Consider the following 22,773-nt stretch of genomic DNA (forward strand, 5'->3'; position numbering starts at 1 on the left):
GTGCAGTCGTCGTTTCTATCCATTATTATTCTACCATTTCCTACATAACAATCCCTCTTAGGCATAATAAATCTTACTGTATCCATTAAATCTTTGTCTTCTGGCTGTAATAAGTGACTGTTTGACATGAAGGTTTTCCTCCACTATACTTAATCCGCTGAATAACTGGTTTCAAACTTGTATCTTTTGCCTGAGCATCTTTCAGCTCAGAGATGAAGCACATTAGTTCATCACTTGTGGATGTCATATCTCGGACTATACTCTGTTGTACGTTAAATTGGTCATCTTTAATATGTGGTGCTTCCCTCTTTTCACGATGTCAACATTCTTCATTAACACGTGATCTACGGGTTACTCCATCGGTGTTTCCATGGTTCCGTTCAGAGCGATGCAAGATGCTGAAGTTAGCTCTTTGTTGTTCCTTTGATCCGGTTAGGCTCGAATACGCATCCTTAGTATACTTTCTCATTTGAATATTAACATTGTTTATTCCTCACTATCTCTGCTGTAATGTTCATGTTTACAACATTTATAAACAGTTTCTGACATTCTTTAGGAAAATTACTCCATACAGGCTTTTGTTTGCAGTTCTTGGCAATTTGCCCTTCCAAGTTATATTTGAAACAATATTGTCAGTTCTAGACTATCGTCAGGAGGAGTTGATAATTCAATACTATTTTATCTGATGATTCCGTAACTTATAGATGGTATCTTCAGTTGTTTATCTGCGCCTTTAATGGATTTAAGTTTCATTGCCAATTGGAGAGTTTCTTTTAAATATGGTCATCCTTTAATTCTGCCTATTGCACGCATCTTGTGTTTTATGGACCTATTAATTGGCTACGTGGTTTTAAACTCAAAAGGACTATAATGACAAACATTCACTTTATCTCCTGACAACTTCGAGATCTCCAAAACTATGTATTTCATGCTCTCCTACTTAATAAGCAAGATTAACCAATAATTTGAACTATATATAAACCAGCCACGACTCACGCATAAGAAGCCTTCGAGCTGACTATTCCAATTTCAAGGAAAGTCTCACGCAAACTTGTCTCGCCTCTTCAAACGAAAAGCGTCTCGAAAGATGTTTAGTAAGCAATATTTATGGTTTTTACGGTCCTCATCTTAGGCTTGTTAATGACATTCTTGCACAACATTTCGCATGGATAGCACTGCGATAGGTGATGACGTAAGATTATGTTAATCTGTATTCTAAGCAAAATATTAAACGTTCAAAATGACTGTTGCATCACAAGCATAGACAAGTAAAGCAGTTTCTAAGCTATACAAAAATTTTAAACTCACTTTTGTAGACTAAAAACAGATCAAAAAATTAAAATTAATTCCAACAATAAATGTGAGATAAGTAAATTGAACATTTATGCAGTTTAAGTTCACCATTCGAATCGTTTCAGACGTCCACTAACGTATTGAAGCAACAACAACGTTTTAGATAAAGTTACAAAGTGCGCTATTAATATTATCGAAATATTTTAAAGAATCATAGACCCACAAGAGTTAAAATATTTCATGATACAAATACTTTTAAATAAAATACTCATGCATCATTCTGTATACAACGTTTTACAAAATATACCGCCAACGTTACAAGTCTAAATAGGAAAATATTTTCAAACTTCCAGAAGAATGCTTTGCAGTTAAAGTTACGGTTGCTAAAAGCGTCGGTTCGATGTGCTACAATTTGAAGCTAGCAGTACGCCCAAACAAGTTCTCTCTCTCCTCGCCTTGGATACTAGGGGGAAAAAATAAACATGATGATGCGTTTCTATTATCGACATACAGAGATGCTGAAATGTTAAAACTAACCACAAACTTTCACGTTTATTTAAAGTGAACATACTTAACAACTTAGTGCCAAATCAGTTCTAAAATCCTGCAATAATTCGATATACATTAAATAGTTATACACGAAATAGTAAGAGAAAAACTTTTCTTTTTTCAAAAGTGATATATATATATATCAGAAGTACAACCCAATCTCTCCAAGAAACCTTTCTATACACTTGGCATCTACAAAATAGTTTACTATACCGAAATCTTGAGGTTATTAAAAATCAGATTTAACTAACGTATTTCATATTTCCACCAAAAACACAACAAAACTCAACTGATATTTATGTATCAAAACATGTGTACGTATTTCGGGGAATGGGGGGGGGGGTATAGTAATCAGAACATGCCCTTAATAGAGTTTGGATATGCTCTTCTGATTGTTCAATCAAGGACCTGAGGCTCGAACGTGGTGCTAAGTTATCTTGAACAATAAGTAACATCAAAAATGTCTGCCATCACTCAGTAAATCAATAAAGCAAATTTTATTATCAATCTGTGAAATTTTATGAAACATGCCCCACGTGTTTCACCTTCAATTGCAAAACGTTGTGAAATTATCGAAACTCGCTTTTTATATATATAAAAAATATATAATATATTTATATATATAAAAATATTTCCAAGAAACCGTTAAATATGCCCAAGCAAAAAGTGACGTGTCATACGGGAACGTATATGGCAAGACGGTAGAACTACACTCCTCTGTCTAGCCAACTAACCCCGTAAAGCCTCGTCTGTCCCGGTCTTTGCACTCTCAGTAGTGATTCATAGTAGGGGTGAACAGCTGGGCACGTCACTGTTCAGCTTGGATTTACAAGAATAACACGTTTACTACACGGAGTGACACCACCGTTGAAGTAGAGATTAATTGAGACTGCATGTACTGGAACAAAGTTTGTTGAACAACTGACTACTGGCCGCAAAGTAATTACACTCACACACCGGAAATGGTACTTTACAAAAATACTGATGTTTTCAATACTTTGCGTGTGTTTTAATTCTACATTTACAGCATCTTGAAAACTAAGACTATTATTTTTGTATTAACTATACACACTAAAATCAATCGTATTATTCATTTGTGCATTTATGCCCATAAATTCAAACCACAATCATATGATCAAAAAAGTGGAATGATACAGGAAACGTTTAACACGTACCAAAATCCTGGGATGATTAGCTTTTCTGAATCAAGGGTGTCTAGTTTCAACAAGACACAGTCAGAAACTAATGCGGCTTAGAACGGATGCGTACGAACGGAAGAAGCCAAACCACAATCAAGACACACGGTAGAGTCCCGTGCGCCAGAACAACCTGCGGGTTACACTATGTTCATGACAAGAGTGATAGTTTAGCAATATACCACAGTTTCTTTAGCTCGAACTGTGGTAATCCAAACCATCACATTTTCAGTGGATGTGCTCCACTGGACCCTTACTTCACATACCAAAATTTAATGCAACCTATTAAGAAATACACGAGTTACAAAATCTCAAATTTTCATTGAATTATTTGTTTCTTCGCTCCAAAGTACGAAAAAAATTTGTTAGAAAACCTACTTTACTTTTTTGGATTTTTTTTGTAAATTTGATACACTGAGATATATTTACAACCTACAATTAGGATTCTCATTTGGTGTAAGTATAAGTCACACGTGCAAAGTTATTCCACAAAACCCGTTCGATTTTGACCAAAATATTTGCGCACGCCTACGCAAAAAAGTCACGTGAGCTATCGGTCTAATATTTTTGCTACAGTTTCACCTAATAGTAAAAGTGGACCGTTTTTCATTCAGATTAAAGACGACTGAATTAGAGCAGCAAAAGTAAAGGGTGAATGGACGTGAAGATACATAAGTATTGGTTAGACCAAGCAAACTAGATTAGGAGTTCCTAGCTCAAGTTTTCAAGAGAATCATAAGAATGGACGGTTATTATTCATTGCCAACTTTTCAAGCATAAATTTGCTAAATTCTATGAAATTTTCCTAATTAAAGAGCGTTTAGCGTCACATGATATTAGCTTGAGCAATTAGCGTAAATATTGATGCTTGATACGGCTGTACGGAGTGCATGCGGGTGATGACAAGAAAGAAGGAAGTTATTAACACTGATTTTGAGAAGACAAAATACCACCATATATTTTGAAGAATCTGGTTGGTTCCGTTAAGAATAAGTCTGTTCCGAATAATAGGATTTCTGTTTTACCATCACGCCCCACGTTGAACAAAAAACGTGGCCTTGCTAACTAAAGAATGAATATTTGCTGTAACATTCTTATCAACGCTACAAATGTAACTACTAGGTTCGCCGCCAATTTTGATTTCATCCCTTTAAGTCACATGCTGAATTCTTTTTTGGCCGCACCGTTTTTGTTCACACCTAAGATGTTTTTCATTAGATAAACATAATCAGAAACTACTATAGCTTTGAACAGATGAGTGTACGGACAGAGTAAACCAAACCACGATATAGATGTTTTTATTGACCGGACATGTTCAGTGTAGGGTGGAATACAACTTTATTGTTTACAGTTTTTTTTACTCTGACTAACCAAATTCTGTAAAGACCCAACTGAAGATGTTTTAAATCACAGAAGATGGGTGTTTACACCATTTTATAATCAAACGAAGTGTTTAAAACAAATCAAAAGATGAACGTTCACTTCATTTTAATATGATGCTGGCGTTTTAACAAATTTTCACATCACAAAATCACTACAGTTAGACCTATTACTTAAGAACATTTTGGATTTTCATTTGGCACAGTATACGTACAAAAGTGTGCGACCTGACTAGGAATATCTACTACCAGTTCTCTACTATACTCTAATAGCTTCTCGACTTTATCAGCCCATAAGTACATTTAAGCCTTGTTCAGTCCTAACTAATCGAAAACCGTAATTGTTACATATACAAACAGTGAATAGGAAAAAAGAACTATTTGTGTAAAAAGTATTTATTTCATTCAAGGTTGCTACTTGAAAAGTATGCACAAAAAGTAAGTGCATTCACCGATGGCGTTGCCATTTCTTTCAATTCCATAGGAAATCAAACAAATATAAAACCTGAAGGATGTTTCTTAGCAACCCTAGTGAAAAATCAAGCTGGTTATTTGATAGAAAGGATATTACTAAACTAACGAATTTATTCTTCGAAACAACATTAATAAAGTATCCGTACGTCTGGAAGATGTTAACAGTGAACAACTATACGCACGCATCCAGTAAGAACACTGTTGTCAGGCAAGTCGCAGCATACGAAACTGGTTCCAACATTTCCGTATAAATAGCTCGGGTTTTCTTCTTTCTTTTATACTTGTTTTTTTACCACCACAAATGAAATTATAAGGAAAAACTGAAGTATGTGCTCTCAACTTAAACGAGTCATATCCTGAGGCATTATGATAGTACACATACAAGTTTCCTATTTTCGCCTTTGAGACGATCAAAATAAAAGCTTTTTCTGCATTTTTTTTTCATTCTGACCTCCTCTTGAGCGTGTTAAAATAAATCCACAAAGATATGTCTTTGTACAAAAACAAACAAAAAAAACCTGTTATAATCTAGTATATTTGATGAGCGCATCAGTATGTTATCACTACAAGGTGAATGTACAACTTATGGTTACAATGTAATTATTACCGATGCTCGGGTGTCTAATCGTAACACCTACATAATATTAACATTTTATTACCATTCACGCACAGCACTTTATCAGTATATAAACTAAGATTTACGATTACGTAGATAAATGCTATATCAGTGCTATGATGTAAAACCTGTGTTGTTAAACACATTATAACCATTTCTGAAGCCCTCAAGCTAAAATAAAACTAAATGTCAGAAGAAAAAAACTTATCGGTAGTAATAGTTATACATCTAAGAATATATAGTTGCAAATTAATTAAGGTTTCATTCAAAACGTATATTTCAATTCACAAGTTGGGTACATTGGCTATTAACGAAGTTTACCATTGATAACATACAGTAACAAATTAAAAGTGGATGAGCGGTGTTGGATATTTGTTGTACGTCAAAATCAACTTAGTAAATACTGAGGTAAAGTAGTTTGCTCTGTAAGTATGACATAATCATCGAAGTTTTAAATATGCGAGTTTATTTTAATGTAAAGCTGGCGCCTAATATTGTATGGTATATACGTTATTTCCATTTCATTTATATTCACGTCAAACGAGGATTTCACACCAATTATTCCATGTTAACTTTTATAGTGCAGTTTGCAACGTCAGTACATCTTTAACAACAAAATAGCCTTGTGTGTGTGCGTGTGTGACCGCCATAGCTCCAAGAGGATAAAACCTAGACTTGAAACTTTGCACACACAAAGGGATTCTTAAGGTGTGCACTTCGGTATTACTAAAGGGATTCTGAAGGTGTGCACCTCGGTATTGCTTTTTCGATTTTACTCAACAAAAGTATCATTTTTTTCTAATTCTCACTCACTCACTGAATACTATGTGGAGATTTTCTGCCAAATACTGTTGAAAAAGAATAAAATGGTCAAAAAAGGACATCGGGTATGGGGGCTAAACATTTCTTAGCCATTCTTTGATAGATTGTTTAGGCAGAGTATTCATGATGAAACTTTATATAGTGGACGGCAACCGTCTTTCGTCTCTACAACAGGCAGTTGCCGTCCATTCTACAAAGTTTCATCATTTCTTTGCCAGTCAAAGGCAACAGACCTCCAGAATCCTAGAAAAGGTTTAAATAAAGTTCGGGAAATGACATCAAATAATACATTTAAAGAATTTTATCATACAAGAAAATTGATGGACTTTATGGATTTTGGGGAAAAACTAAGTCTTTGAAGAAGATTTTTAGCTATATCTCATATCTATAATAGATTCAAAATACAGACAGACACAGTGGGACCAGTAAAATATTAGTCTAATAATTCGAGCGAATCCTGGTACTTTAGCTAGTTACTGAATATTAAGTCATAATAGTTATGGCGTTACCACAACACTAAAATTTAATTTCGTAACACGGTTTCCAACTTATACCTTAAATTTGTAAAATGTATTATTCTTAATACATTAATGATCCTTCAGTCATGTATGCATCATTCTTTATGATATTGAATAAAAAATGATTACATATGAACATTCCTGAACAAAATATACACTGTACTATCGTTATAGTCAGTAAAGTTCGTAACTACTTTATATCTGATAAATTAGGTAAACAATACGCTTCCAATTCAGTTACATAACTGTAGAAACGGCATCTGTAACTTCCACAACACAAAAACAGCATCTGGCCACCAGAAAGTTTTTGTTTATGCCGTTTTGAATTTAAGTAACATTTGAAATGTTGAGAACATTATCAAGAACGTAACGATACCATGTAAAAGAAAAATTTAATTTTTTGTAGCCATATTAATATCCGAAAATATTTATATTGAATTTACTCGTATTTGAACAACGTACTTCCAGGTTAAAATGCATGAGTGTAATTCATAATAAAATGACATAATATACAGGAAGTTTACAAATCTTATGTTAATCAGAAGCTTTATTTCTAAAGACAAAAGCTGGTTTATCACACCTATATATACTTCATACTACGGTACTGTATACTGTATATAACTGTATACACCAATGATATAAATCATTTATACACGCATACAAAGTTACCTCAGAACGGCGTTGCTTTATGTATTTAATTTTGTGTCGTATGTACATTAAACTATATATTTTTTACAACAAATTGGTATCTCGTGTCTCCACGACCAGCTACATCTAATCTGCGATATAAATGACCATGAAGGGTGAGTCGTATATAGGTTAGAGAATTCCTAAAAACTGGTAAAACATTCACGTTTTGTCTGTACATCTTTCTGTTGAAAAATAAGTATACGCCAGTGTTATGACGACAGGCCAAGTAATTTTAAAATAAAACTATATATAATCAGGTTCCTTTGCCCATATTCTTATGGAGTCGTGGTACTGAACGAAACTAGTTGGGTCGGCTGTTTTATTCTAGGCTATATCATTATACAGAATGCTACAAGTATGATGAGATACGTTTTTCATATTATCCTTAAAAGAGAGCCACTCTTAATGATATTTATTAAACTAAAGTCAACGTATTTTATACTATAAATAAACCTGAATTTAAATTATATTTATTCATGAAATATACATGGCACCAACTTACTCGAACTGCTATATATAAAGTACATTGGATCAGATTAAAAATTAGGGTTATGGCCAACACAGTTACTCAGTGTTCAGTTTTATCGAAATATTTAGGCGTCACTCGAATACCAGAATCACAACTACTGTAGTTGGAACCGGCTAATTAAGAAGTCTCTATTAATATTGTGAAGTTCTTTACACTGTATATCTATTTCTATCATTGAAAGTTTGCAAAACAATCGTAAGATACAACACACGATAATAGTCATTCCAGTTGTTATATGAATAGTTTACTTTTTATATAACTTGCATCAGGAACAGCTGTATTGGAATGTTTTAGTCTACAAAACTTAATCACGTAGATCACAACAAAATATATGTAATTATTTTAAAACACTTGCATGAAGTTAGACAAATTCTGAAACAAGATTTTTTACTACTACCGTGTTTGATAAACGTCATAAACACGTAACAGTCCATAACCACCTGCGAACATCCTAAAGATGCAAGTTTATTCACAACCGTTTCTAAATAGCCTGAATATTTAATATTTATCTTTGTGAAGACAAACTCTGAACATGAAAACATTCCGTGATCGAAATGTTACTTATTCAAATGTTCTCCTACTGTTGTTGAATAAAAATAGAGGTAAGGAAAGCAATGCCAATTTAGAATTAACTAGAAATGTGGCAGACGTCAAGTAAGGATTGTTCACCTTTGTAGATTATCGAGCAGGCCCATTTATGATTGGCCAATACCATAACATACCATCGGCAACGCGCATCTTTTCACCCAACTTCATGAAAGCTGATGCACAACATACACACGTTTCTAAAGAAGCCATGGTTTAGTTTACTTGTTAAATGCAATCTACCCAGTGACCCAGAACAAAATACATAGTTGAAACGCATTGTTCAAAAACTGGCTTAAAATGTATTCATATTGTCCAATTTCTGCAAACCGGTCCAGGAAATAATCGCCTAAATATGATTTTTCTTAGAAATCATAATATATAAGCATTAAAAAATGGTAACTTCATGTTACATTATAATGACCGCACCTAAGAAACAAAGCATTGTATTTAGCAGCTTATAAAACACAGAACACTCAAGTCAACCGTGAAATTTGATTTTAAAATATGATCTCACGCGAGATAAGCGGCCACGTCAGCGATCCCCAAGATTCAGGTAAAGCTGGCCCTAATTTTAAAATACTGAGCGAAGGAAACCAGTTATTAGAACCCTCCGCCACAAGGGCTCTTAAAGTATTAGATGTACAGGAAGCAATCAAAGTTTGCATTCTTATATCAACCTGTAGGTCTGAATTATGTAGAAAAACAACTTCAAAAGGACAACAAAAACATATGTATAACATTTCATTATGTGAGAAAAGTATTTAACCTTAGGCACAATTAGGACTTAAGAAATAAAAACAGTAGCTCATTCTTCGAAATGTCTAAATAAAACTAATATATAATATAATACAACCAATATATACTCATTATTTATTTGAAAAGGTTGTTACTATGTGAAAAAAAAAAGATTGCTTTACAATCAATCTCTTACTATGAAACTTGAAACCAATTGACATCACTATATAATATTCAGTTTCTGCTTAACTTTACATAAACTTATATCAAAACAAACGTACTCTACAGATAGTAATCTTGCATCATGATTACTTCAAGATACCACTACACTACTACAATCTAATATAAATATATCAAGGAAAGTTCCCTGGGTTCTCCAACAGTAACTTACAATTATATGGTATACGAAACTTAAATCATTGCGCTAGTAATACATCCTTAAGTGTTTTACATTCCAGTGAAACTGACGTAATCTATACAACTGTAGTGCGTGTGTGAGCGCTTATGCTGCTTGAACTAACGCAAGTATACCATGGAGAGAAGTTTACTGAATTTCCTATATTTGTTTAACAGTGATAAAGTAACTTGAACCAGTATTACATCCTTAAATGTATTCCACATTTCAGCGAAACTTGCGTAATCTATACAACTTTACTCTGCGTGTAAGCATGTTCTAGTTGGTCCACGACCATATTCAGTGTGTCATTTGCCAAAAATGTGTTTCTTTCACATATTGAATACGTGTACACTATGCATCTACCAGCAAGATCGTTCTCAGAAACGAAAAAAAACCTGTACTATTAACTCGCTAATGTTAGTTCTAGCTTGTTATACAACAGCCTTTTAATCCCCAGACAGATTATATCACCAAGTATTTACAATATCAAACATGTTACAGTAAATAGGTGAATTACATAAAGGATTAAGCTGTGAAGTTTTATAAAAATATATGTTCAGTGTTACAACTCGTGCATCGTCCACAGAGTACAATACAAAATACTATGAATCAATTATAAAGTACAATAATTTTTTAACGTTTGAAACGGCGTTACAATGGTTATCATACACGTATAATCACTATTGTTTTCATTAGAAATAATCCACGTTCGCTATAATCAAACAGTAATTATAAAATACCTACCTTAAAATTATCTTAAGTGTACCATGCTTAACGACTAATGTCATTGTAGTACAAATAATACACACCTTTTATAGTTAAGTTTTTATTAGTGCACATACTGTATAGATTGATATTATGGTGTGCTCAGTGGCGCCCTTTTCACTTTTCAAAACTTGTTCATAATTCACACGTCAGATGTTATGTCCTGTACAACTTTACTACGTTATTTTTTTTCTAACACGTTATTTCTTTACCGTCAGTATCAGACTTCTTCAAAACAGAATTTTACACAATACCCAGTGATTATAGCAACAAGTGTATGCAACCTGTAATCATTGGCTTTACAGTCGACTTCAAGTCTGTGCCCTAGAGCAGTTATGTCCGCTAGTTTGAACAACATTCGCCAGGATGTAACTAGAAGTTTAGTCCAGATGAAACGAACTTCTTCAAAAGGCATCTACATCTTGATTACATTTCTTCGTGGTTAGTTGCAACACAGCTAGACGTATCCAAACCCAATGAACAGCTCAACGCCTTACTAATAGAGCACTGATGCATAAAGACAAATTTACACTTTCCTTCCCAGTTTGTTAAATAGCCAGCAAGCCTTCTTACGGTTCATATTAGGCACAAATATTTTGGCGTTTTCGTGATTTCTTCACAAATGCACAACTATGAAATATGCACAAATCAACAAAACAAAACAGTAAATCAGACAACAATACTGCTGGTCACTTCTCTGGGGCTAGACAAGTTTTACCTTTTATAAAAACTTATCGAGAAAAAGAAATGTTTAGCATCGTTAAATTGTTCATGATTATCTTAACTATTATTACAAAACTGTACATTTCGCTAAACGTGTTATAAAATGTGTGATGAAATATTAAAGGACAAAACCTTATTCGTTTTTAAGTGATGTTTACATTGTGTTTTAATTTTTCATACGAATAAATTTATCAATTTCACGCTTTCTTTAGTTTTTTCTTTCTTTTTTTGCAGTAGTTTAACCAGAGGCCAGCCACACAATAAATTCAGTAGTCCTCATTTCAACACTAAATCTGTCTGACTCAGGTTTTGGATATTCGCACAAAGTTATACAAGGATTATCTGCGTTAGAGGGAATGTAGCTAGCTAATAATAACTTTCGCTAAACTTTTGGGCTATATTCAAATCGAAAAGTGGGTTTGACCGTCACTCTTCGCACCAACTGCTTTTCTTTGGTATTGAACAGATCAGCGCATGACTATACCGCTAGTACCGTCAAATCAGGACGATTTTTCCCGCTGCCGTTCTCTACTGTCAGATATTCCTCGTACACTCACCGATCACAATACAGCACGGAAGAAGAAATTGTCTTAAAGTATCGTGAATCCATATATTTTATTTTATTGCATCATCCAGAGTAAATGTCAGTGAAAAAAAGCTAACTTTTCTTCCCCATCACTCGATGTTGAACATATATTACGATGCTTTTGAAACCATAACGTAAATTATATATGTAGATGTGTTATAGTCACTAAATAGATTTTCATTTAGCCATCACAAAACGTAGGTACCTCACAGAATATAGTGCAGCGCGTATTTAACAGGAACCACGCGGGAAAAATACCATGCAGTACCCATCGCGCGTGTCTGTTCCCGGCGTTAGAACGCACCCTCGACCCCAAAGTGAGGAACGCAATTTTGTGGCAACAGATCGTGATAGGCTAACTATTATGCGCGAGGTTGAAAAGAAAGGTGCAAATTTTATTACTCAGGAACCTTGAATATCTTACAAGTCAGTTTTTAAACAAAATTGTATAACAATTCAATAAATGTATGTACACCTTTGATATACTAATATGGCTTCCATTCACCCATGATGGGTTCCAAGTATTTAACGACTTTTAAACATACCCACAATACAGCCATTACTTTAAATTACAGGTACCACAATACAGCCATTACTTTAAATTACAGGTAGAAGTGCATCAAATCTTTATAGCTGAACAAGTGAACGTACATTTTAACACCTACGTAAACAGCTGTAATGTTACAAAGCCCTAACCTGACGTCACTAGGTGCTCTTTCTGCACGCCGTTATTCTTCCGAGAGACTATTTAACATAAATCGATCATGAATGTATTAACCAAGTAAATCTAGATCTACATAATGAAATGCTTCTTCCTCCACTAAAGGTAAAAATCCACGTAGTATAAGAAGATATTCCATATTAAGCGAACTATTTAGAATACATGTGTACTGTTAATATTTTGTTACATCGTGGTTTAGTTCCTGTCTATCAAATACACGTATTACAACTGTCACAACGGTATACATGAAAGTTGGGCCTATTTTTGCACATAAGTATATAAAATACACAATACTTTGAAAAAAAAGTTGTAAATACTAAATTTAAATCTTAAAAGATCGTACGTTGGTCGATTAATATTGTAAAGAAACGGACCTGATTTCTTAGTTATTTTAGTATGTTTAGTACGATAATCTGTCATTTTTCACATCAGCCAAATTATTGCCCATCTTATGTAGAAAACACTAATTTTGTAAAATATGTAGAGACCAATGTAACTTTTTCAACATTTTTAATGTTATTATATAAAATAAAATAAGGATTAGTAAGTTTAGAAATTGATTTAAAAAAAAGTTGTTTTTTCATACACACCTGCCTAATCCCCGTCAAAATGTTGTTAATGTTACATTAATAAAATACTTTCACATTTTATAATATTAATGTAGTAATTCTGACAAAAAAAATGGTACTTAGATAATTATTATTAATTCTACAATGTGAATATTTTACTAAGACTTTGAAGTAGAGCCCTTCCACATCCACACCCAAGAATAAACAGTGAGGAAGAGAAAGCTTTATAAATTTGAAAAAAAAAATATCTAAACGTTGGATGGATTTCATATGATCCTAATAGCAAAACATTTGTCTTATCCCTAAGTAGTAGTTAAGACCATTTAACCAAAGGTATTTGATGTCTATGGTAAATCAAATTTTGAATCGACTGTCAGAAATAGTTTAGAAGAGCCTCTGGAGAAATGGGAATTAATAAAAATAAAAACAGTATCAGAAGTAGGTGTTTTTGCTTTATCATCTTAAATTTCTCATACTATTAGATTTTCCTTGTATAAAGCTTTGTGAGCATGACTTAACTTGATTTTAAGATGACCAGTAAGTCAAATTATGCTATCAATCGTAATGCTTTCAATTTACTAATTAATTTGCAAGTTTCTAGAATGAGCAATGTTTAAATGATTTCCTGTCCTCTTGAGTAAACTGTTGAAATACAGTTTTAGTGATGACAGTGAATCAGTTACAGTAAAAATGTTTTTAATTGTGTAAAGTCAAACATTCTGTTATTTGTTGATTTTAAAGCTGACAAGTACAAAAAATCAAATACAGTAAAAAACTTAAGTCTAGATTAGGCATGAAAAATTATAGTTGTCAATAACTAATAGCTAAAATAAAGCATTAGTATATGAAAAACAAAATTAACTGATTTATCAAAAAGTACTGTTTTGCACTAAATAATATATTGTCCTACATAAATCATCAAATAAGCAAACTATACTGATCAGAATACATTTGAAGACAATCTTATATAATAGACTAGAAATACTACATGTCAATAGAATCTAGACTACTGAATGTCATGAATAACTAAGTGTTCTGGGAAACAGACATCTACTGTTGCAACATGTAATACCTGTTCTCTAGAAAGTTAATAGCATGCATATATTTAAGGTGAAGTTTAATACAAGCAACAAAGACTGCCCAATTAAATGTACTCACAACAAACACATTACATTAAACAGATTTACTAAAATGGCACTGATTACGTATGTTCATTGAAGTTTACTAATCCTAATTGCAATTCATCCATTCATCTAAATGCCTACAAGTTATTTTACTACTGTAAAATCTGTACAATTTGTCAAGATAATAATATGTGAAACTTGCAATTTAATATGCACATAAGATACATTCACTTATGTGCAGTTTTGGTTAACTAACTTGCTGAAAGCTATCAATACACAGGAAGTGGAGAAATCTAACTTATAAGAAATTAATAAATTGGTCATATAAAACGATGCTTGAAGATTTTGATGTGTAAAATTATGTCTTCAAGTTGTTGGTTAGTCTAACAATTACTGTAGTGTATCCACATCATGATGAAAAATTCTTGAAATGTCCCATTTTATACTTTTATGCACATCCTATAAGATTATCAAATTATGTTTACACAAGATGTTTGAACAGATTATAATGCAAAATCTATAATAACTAGTACAGGAAATAGTAAAGCAAAGAAAATGGCGGTGTATTAGATTCTAATTGTTAAGAAGGTCAGTAATGAGAAGTTGAACATTGTTACATATGCTGTTGATTTAGGAATCTTTTGTTTTTTTCTTGGATAGGCACATGAATTTACAGGGATATATTTAGTTTTAGTTCTGCTGTATTAGCAGGTTGCTTCGATAGAAAGGCTACTTTGAGGTCTGAATGACCTTTGTCATACTGGTATTCTGTTTGCACCATAAAATTGTCACATTATTATATGTGTAATAATGTCTCAAGGTACCCTAAGTAAAAAATTATAATGACCAATGTTTTTATATCAATGCAATAATGTACAAAATGTATATCAGACTATAGACATAAGATATTATTAAAATAAAATACTTCAAAACTGAACTTCATGACTTACACTTTGCTAGAAATTACTACACATGGAACTTAAACAAGTCAGAAGAATGGTATCCATTTTTTTCTACAATTACCACAATACATTTTTACAAACAAATACTAAAACACACTAACTTGAAGTTCACACCAGGCAACAGCAACTCCTGTGGCTGTATCTAATCCCTTATATACTGTTTTGAACGATCCACGTCCAATCTCCTCTTCAAATTTAAGAAAACGCCCATCAGAGGATGTATCCCTTGCTTTCACTGCTTCATCTTCTTCAGAACGCAACTCAGAAGTATTCTCATCTGTTTTGTTTGCATCAGTGTCAACCTGACCAACTTTCTTCTTAACAGCTACTGCATCACCTCTGAGATCAGTTACTGAATCTGTAACCGAGGATAGAGTGGCATTTATAGCAAGAGAACTATCTAATTCACACTTAGTGTAATCTTCCTCTGTATTCGTTACACCATTTGTTTGGTCTGTCCTTTCTTTAAGGTCTGTTTTATCAAAATTAGAATATAACACAGCATTTTTCACACCATTGACTGTACTATTTCTATTTATATTTTCAGACTTATCACAGATAGTACTCCCATAGGAAATAGCTTGAATTTCAGAGGGTGACTCAGTTGACAAAGCTGTTTTACTTTGGGGTAAAAACTCTTCTACACTAAGCTTTCTATTTACTGTTTTAGTAAATGAAAATCGTGAAATAAGGGTTTGACTAATTGTTTTACTTAAAGGTTTATTTTCATTAAATGAATCCTCTTTCTTATCAGTTCCCTCTTGTTGTAAATCACTGGCACTAGGATTTTCTGGAAGGGCCTTAGTTTCTGCAGACTTTGATTTTACTGTCTGATGCTGTGTACCCGCCATTCTAAATTTTTGACTAGGCTTAAAAGATGGAGTTCTTGAAAAATTCAATTCTTGAGTTTCATCCAGAGAAGGCAATTCCCTTACAGCTCTATTTACTAATAGTTTAGAAGGTTTTTGTTTGGTAGTGGATACAACAGTTCGGTCCGTTTTGAACTGCCCTCGTCGTACAGATCCAGACATTAAACAAGAAGCATTAGATACTCTACTTTTACTTTTCCTTATATTTATTTGTTCTGATGTGTTGGGATGCTTCTGCAAAGGAATATTTTTTATGCTGCTACTACTTCTGTCAGCTACACTTCTTTCAGTTTTAAACAAATTTCCATTCTGACAAGTAGGTCGTGGAATTGAACACTGTTTTAAATGCTGCTGGGAAGACTTAATATCCTGGATACCAGTAGACTGTTTGATGCCTGATGGAATATTTGATAATCCACTAAATGCTAAACAATGTTGGGAAGACAGAGACTTCTTTTTTAAATCTCCAGTAGTGACCACTTGTTTAGTCTTGAGTGTTCTAAGGACATTCCCATTCAATGAAATATTTCTGGTTTTATTATTTATCATGTCAATTGATGTAAGTCCAATATATTGCTTGATTGGCTGAAAAAAAAATTATAATAAGATGAACAGGAAAATACCACATAGTATTATCATGAGCTGATAGCTTCAACTATTAAGAAAAATGTGAACATTGAGTCACCACACAAAATAATAAGTAATACTTAAATATAACATAATTCACAGTATTTACCAGCGAGATCTATTTGGCTATTTCTCTTGAACATTGTAATTCAATGCATGTATCACTAAAACCCACATTAAAATTTTAAAAAATATTATTACATGGGCTTTGTTTGCTTAAGAATAGACAGCATTCAGAAAATAATCATTTTCATTGGCAATTCACAAGCTCACATGGGAAATTTAACTGAAATCTAGGTTAACATTAGTTTTATGATCACAGTCAGCTGCTAAATGCACCAAGAGCAAATACTTTTATTAGATGATGAAAGAAACTCACAAATACCAACAAACAGTAATACCCAAATAAGGTATTTTATTAGAAAATTTGCATTTCTTTAGTTATTATACTTTGTAAAAGAATTTTAAAATCAATTGAAATGTACATTAAGTTCAGTTGTGGTAAAGAAGGCCCCAACTCTACATGTTAATTTTTTTTTTGCAAATAAGTATAAGGCCTCAACTGTTCATTATAATTTTTGACTTGTAATATATGAATAAAGAGTAAGTAACTGTAAAAGATAAGTAAATGGCACTAAGTTTAAAAACTAAGTATCATGTAATTTATTCATATGGATTATGCACATTACAAATAACGTATTATGTTTTTAGTGACTGTACCTTCCTCCACCATTTGTTACTTGAATTTCCACCATTATGAATTAATTTTTCTTCTCATATATTATATTGCCTATCTAAGCTATCAATACATATGAAAAATTAAAATTTAACATAACCCAAGGCTTAAGTTCTAACTTGCTGGAACGGATATAATCAGTCTGGTAGTACTAACGTAACATACAAAATAATAGTACTAATAAATAACACAAGTGTTAGTAAGGTAAAACTAATCTGAAGACTGCAAAAGAACGTGCAATCGGTTAGTTAGTTCTACTACATACTAGTAGTAGTACTAACAGCAAAATTAATACCATATAAATATGATAATTTACAAATGAATGCAACCATACAAAAACACATTAAAAATAATAATAATGGATTTGTGCTGAAGGAAATGAACCTATTTAATTGTGTATTAAACTATTATTATTAATTATGTTTTACAGCCGAATTTTATTACCATTAGTATTAATTAAGTCGCAAATATTTTACTAATATTAATCGTAGTACTAGGCTTAATTATCGTTAAACAAGTATGGAGTTGCACTTACAGACATTTTAAAGTTTAACTTAAGGTTCTAATAAACCTAAGCCTAAGATAAGACACAGCTAATAAAATTATAAATATTATTTAGCTAAATGTAAACGTAAGTAACATATTTAAAACGTTAGCTTATTCTCTTCACTCATACATTAATAACACGAGATATTAATATTATCATAACTAATGTATAAATACGTTTTAACCTTAAAAATAAACATATTATAGTTAAGCTAAAACATAAAAAGCTTTTAAAAGTGTCATATGAAACATACATATCATTGCAAAAGAATCCATTACTTCCAAATTGCAGACTACTTTGTTCCTTTACATACACGTCCCACCTTTTTTTGAGTTGACCAAATCACCGACGTCAAAGAACAAATCCTTTAAACTTGTAGCTCTAACTAAGCTTTGCGAACAAACCACAATAACGTTCTCACAACTACTCGACGAGAAGCACAGTATATCACCCATTAGTGGCGCTGCTGTAAAGCACTATATTTCCTTACTCCGCGGATTGATATCTTAAACAATAAGCTATTAGAACTCTATATATTATATATATTAAGTAAATTAAATGTATATAATAATAGATTACTTTTAACAGATATAAAAGTGTAGTACATAAGCTCAAAATATGTACATATTGTTAAAAATTTAGTGAACTACTTTTTCAAAGGTGTAATGTGCAAAATTGTGACAGTAGCGACCTCTTTAATGATGAAACTGCACATATTAGGATGCTTTTATTCCCCAAATATTTTAAAATCTAATAAAAACATTAGTTTTAGTCAGTTTTATAATCTTAATTTACCAATTACAATTCGCAACATTATGTTTATACTTAATACTAAATGTTTACCATTGCATTAAAATTACCAATAAAAGTTTTTGGCCCTGTTTCTTTATATACATTGGATGGTACAGGAATTTAGTAATGAGCAAAGAATAGGCTCTACCCCCCTCCAAAACTTCTAAGAAAAAAAAAAGGTCCCATTACATAATAAGTCAATTGAAAACAATAACAAGCAGTTAATTAATCCAATAGATACAAAAAAGAAAACAAACACAAAATAAATTACACTTTAAAATGGGAACGCTCTTTAAACTTAAATCTGTATAATAAAATCTACAAAAAAAAAGGAACTCCATACAGAGAGAGATTTGCAACATTTAAACACAAACTCACTGCGGGTCTCCATTCCACTAATCCTCGTATAAAACGTAAAACCACGAATCCTCTCTATAAATAACAAAACTTTAAAAAAGAAATACCAATAACCACATGAGACAGATAACATCGTTACTGCAAATAACTTGAAGCAGATAATGCAGCATATCTTTAAAAATCAGTCTCATAATTAGCTCCTACATTAGATATATATAATTATACAAGAGGTGAATATCAGAAATGAAGAAAACCGTCTCTCCTAAGAAAATTCTCCACCTTTAGTAAGTAACCAACGTAAAAAGATGGACCAAAGGAAAGACAGGAATAGAAGCTGCCATACATGATAGGAGTCACGCACAAAAAAGGTTTGTGAGCTCTTTTAGTTATAGCAGCTAAAATCAAGTATCCCCCCCCTAAAAAAAAACTCTTATCGGCTAGTTATACAGTGTGAAAGAAAAATAATTTCAAATTACATATCTTATTATAATGGAGCTTGCGATGCATGCGTTTCCAAAACTCGGATCTCGAAAACTATCGTACCGATCATCAGCAATTATAACTAGGCAAAAATTATATGTTTCAGATTTAACCAACAAAAATTACAAACAAAAAGGAGTAAGTTTCAAATATAAAACAATCCATAAACAAACTTAAGAAAAAAAATATTCGTTTTTCTCTTGTGAAAATGTCATGAGTGTTGTAACAGAAAACAAGTAACTTTCACTGATAACTGCATCTACAAAGAAATACTTCAATATAATCTGCTCTGTGATGTAATGCTGTGATGATAGCTCATTTTTAAACTAAAATTTCAATAAAATCCTTTTTATCATGGATGGTGAACAATATTGAATGTCAAGTATGAGTACATTGTTGTAGAACTGTTAGACAATACCGACATCTTCAATTCATTTGTGATCTTGTAATAAATTACTAAACCACAGAATACTAATCCCAATCCACGCCCACCCTTAATCAAGTATAAATCAAATTGAAGCTTATAATCAGTTATCCCATTGACAAAACAAACAAAAAGACAAGATAATGAAACCGAACCGTATATTAAATTAAAAAAAGAAACTGAAATAAAAAAACAATTAAAGTTTCTAGCGTTGTAAGTCCGCAGACCTGCCGCTGAGCCACTGGGGGACAACAATTGAAGACATTCATTCAAAAACTAATATAAACAAAGCAGGACACCCATCAATTGAAGACAAATAATATTCAAATAGTGCATAGACCATTAATAAAAACAAATCAAAATAAAGTATTAATAAAAAATATCAGGAATAACGCAAATCTCCGAATTTTATAAATTGATTACAGCAAGGTCTAAAAGAATTTTATTTCATTATTTCCTCGAGACCACAACTCAAAATGTTAGGAAACTGCTTAAACTCTGAAACCAATATAATTGCAAATCAAGATTTAAAATTAAAACACTTAAAGAAACGACGTATGTAAACAGCAGTAAATATCTACAAGTTAAACTCTTCCCACAGAACATATATCTCAACTTTTCCTATGCTGAGTTGACAAAAACATAGATAAAGAATAATATGCAGAAAGAGCAAGATAATGATTTCTTCACAATTAAGGAAATCTCACCAAGTAGATTTATTGAAACCTGCTATATTAAAGACACAAAAATCACCTTGGAATTAGAGACGGAAACAATTCCATTGTACTCCTTACTATCAAACGTTTTCGAGAGTCCACTCGCTCATAAATGCTATTTGCCAAACAAAACAATGCAGGATAACATAGCCCATGAACAATAAAAACAAAGCAATGCGGAAGATCTTGGTCCATGAGCAATTATTAATAACAGAGCCCCTAAAATTTCAAATATGGCTTGGTATGTGTTTAGATTTGAGGATCATTCTTTGGATATACCTGTACTTGAGAATACGGAGATAAAAGCATCTGTATAAGTTTTTGTATTACTGAATGAAAAAAAATTGATAACTATGAAATCGCACGCATACAAAAAATACAACTACAGCGTGAAAACTTTTTTCTTTACTGATGAAATTTCCGAACAATCCTTAAGGTACAAAGAAATGAACAGATCAAAAAAAAAACAATTAAAAAACTTTTGTCAGCTTTATGGTTTAAAATTCCTGAAAGTAGGCAAAGAGATATATGAATGTGATATAAATAGAGATCTAAATATAAATTATACTACTATGGCAACAACAACAATTTTGTCACACACATATCAAATGTTTTTTGTTGTTGCCGTTGTACTATTATTTACACTTAAACTTCGATTCCCGTCGAATGAATCTGTTGCTAAAAGTACAAATGTGATGTAATATTTAAATTTGGGCGAGTTTTTGTGATTTTATAACTGTATGTCATGTTTCTCATTTGTTGTCTGTGCGAGAAACAGACCTAAACATAAGTTCTGCTAGATTCAGAAGCAATGTACAGGTATTTTTTCTAAACATGCAAACCGTACATTCTCCCCATTTCTGTTTCTTTGACCTCTGGCTAAAGCCCTCTGGGGCTAGAACAATGAGGGTAAATGTCACCTTGTTCCAAGGTTGACCTAATTTGTTATCTTAGCTTGACCGTTTCGAAATATGTTTTTCAATAGCTTTCTGTTTGAAGTAAATTTAAAAGATACACTCGTTGTTTGAATACCCATGGTTTATATTGGGAGTACATATTTGTATGTATACAAAATTGCACGTTATAAATACCACAATTTTAAAATAATTTATATACGTTTATTTCTGCATGCATATTAAATGAAACTTGTTATTCCACCCCCTAACACCTCTTAGACAGGCGTCTAATATTTGTTTCGAATATTTCCAGGGCTTTCTGTATAGCTACACGTCACACGTGTTAGTGAGATCCTGAATAAACAAAAGACAATGAAACGTTGGCCGAGTAACTCTTGTTAATTAATGTCAATTAATCTCAAGCCACTTTTAGTCAGAAGACAGAGAGGTATAGCAGTCAGAAGACTGAAATATTCTTTACATAGTCCAGAATTGTGCACATCAAGTAAAGGCCGAGTTTATACGTGCATTATGCTCAAAATCAACTGAAATAATTGTATAATGTTCAGCCAATCACAATTCATCCAACAATACCATAGTACTAAATTCATTTAGGCATATGTACACACATTCTGCTTACATTGAAAGGAATTACAATCTTACTATTTTCTTGAGAAAAGAAATAATTATATTGAAACTCCATTTTCGGTATTTATTTTTAGGAGTTGAAAGCACATTTCAAATATTTTTTGGAAATAAACATATATATATACATAATGTGTAGCTTGCACTATTTAAATGGTTATTAAATGCTACAGGAAATAAACAGAGTAAATGCTCCCAAAATATAGTATTTCTTACATTTTAAGCGTTAAAAAATCCAAAATCGTCCACAGACATAGCTCCCGTAAGACGTCCTATAAAAATTACCCTCTCCTCCCTATTGAAATCTGAAATGGCGCTCCTGGCGGAAATAAGGTAAAATATTTGAGAAGAAGTTTCATTCATAAAGCATTCTTCCTTACCTTTATATAACCAGCTCTTAGTGACAAGACCTAAAATCTGGTAAATCTTATAACAGACTATCAGCCTA

The 22,773-nt window shown here is 32.3% G+C and overlaps 1 protein-coding gene across 2 annotated transcripts in view; it reads right to left on the bottom strand.

The window, feature by feature from the left end:
• Positions 1 to 18,468, bottom strand: part of LOC106458814 (serine/threonine-protein kinase WNK-like) — a 30,177-nt gene extending 11,709 nt beyond the window's left edge. For both annotated transcript variants that reach the window (XR_002610443.1, XM_022385163.1), the window contains exons 1-2: positions 18,269 to 18,468; positions 15,338 to 16,690 (exon numbers count right to left, since the gene is read on the bottom strand). Coding sequence is in view for 1 of the 2 variants with exons in the window: in XM_022385163.1 (XP_022240871.1) it covers positions 15,338 to 16,654 (1,317 nt within the window). In the remaining variant the exon portion in view is untranslated. The remainder of the gene's footprint in view (positions 1 to 15,337; positions 16,691 to 18,268) is intronic.
• Between the last annotated feature and the right edge of the window lie 4,305 nt (positions 18,469 to 22,773).

Source organism: Limulus polyphemus, unplaced genomic scaffold (genome assembly GCF_000517525.1).
Source record: "Limulus polyphemus unplaced genomic scaffold, Limulus_polyphemus-2.1.2 Scaffold519, whole genome shotgun sequence".
In the NCBI taxonomy this organism is placed as follows: domain Eukaryota; kingdom Metazoa; phylum Arthropoda; class Merostomata; order Xiphosura; family Limulidae; genus Limulus; species Limulus polyphemus.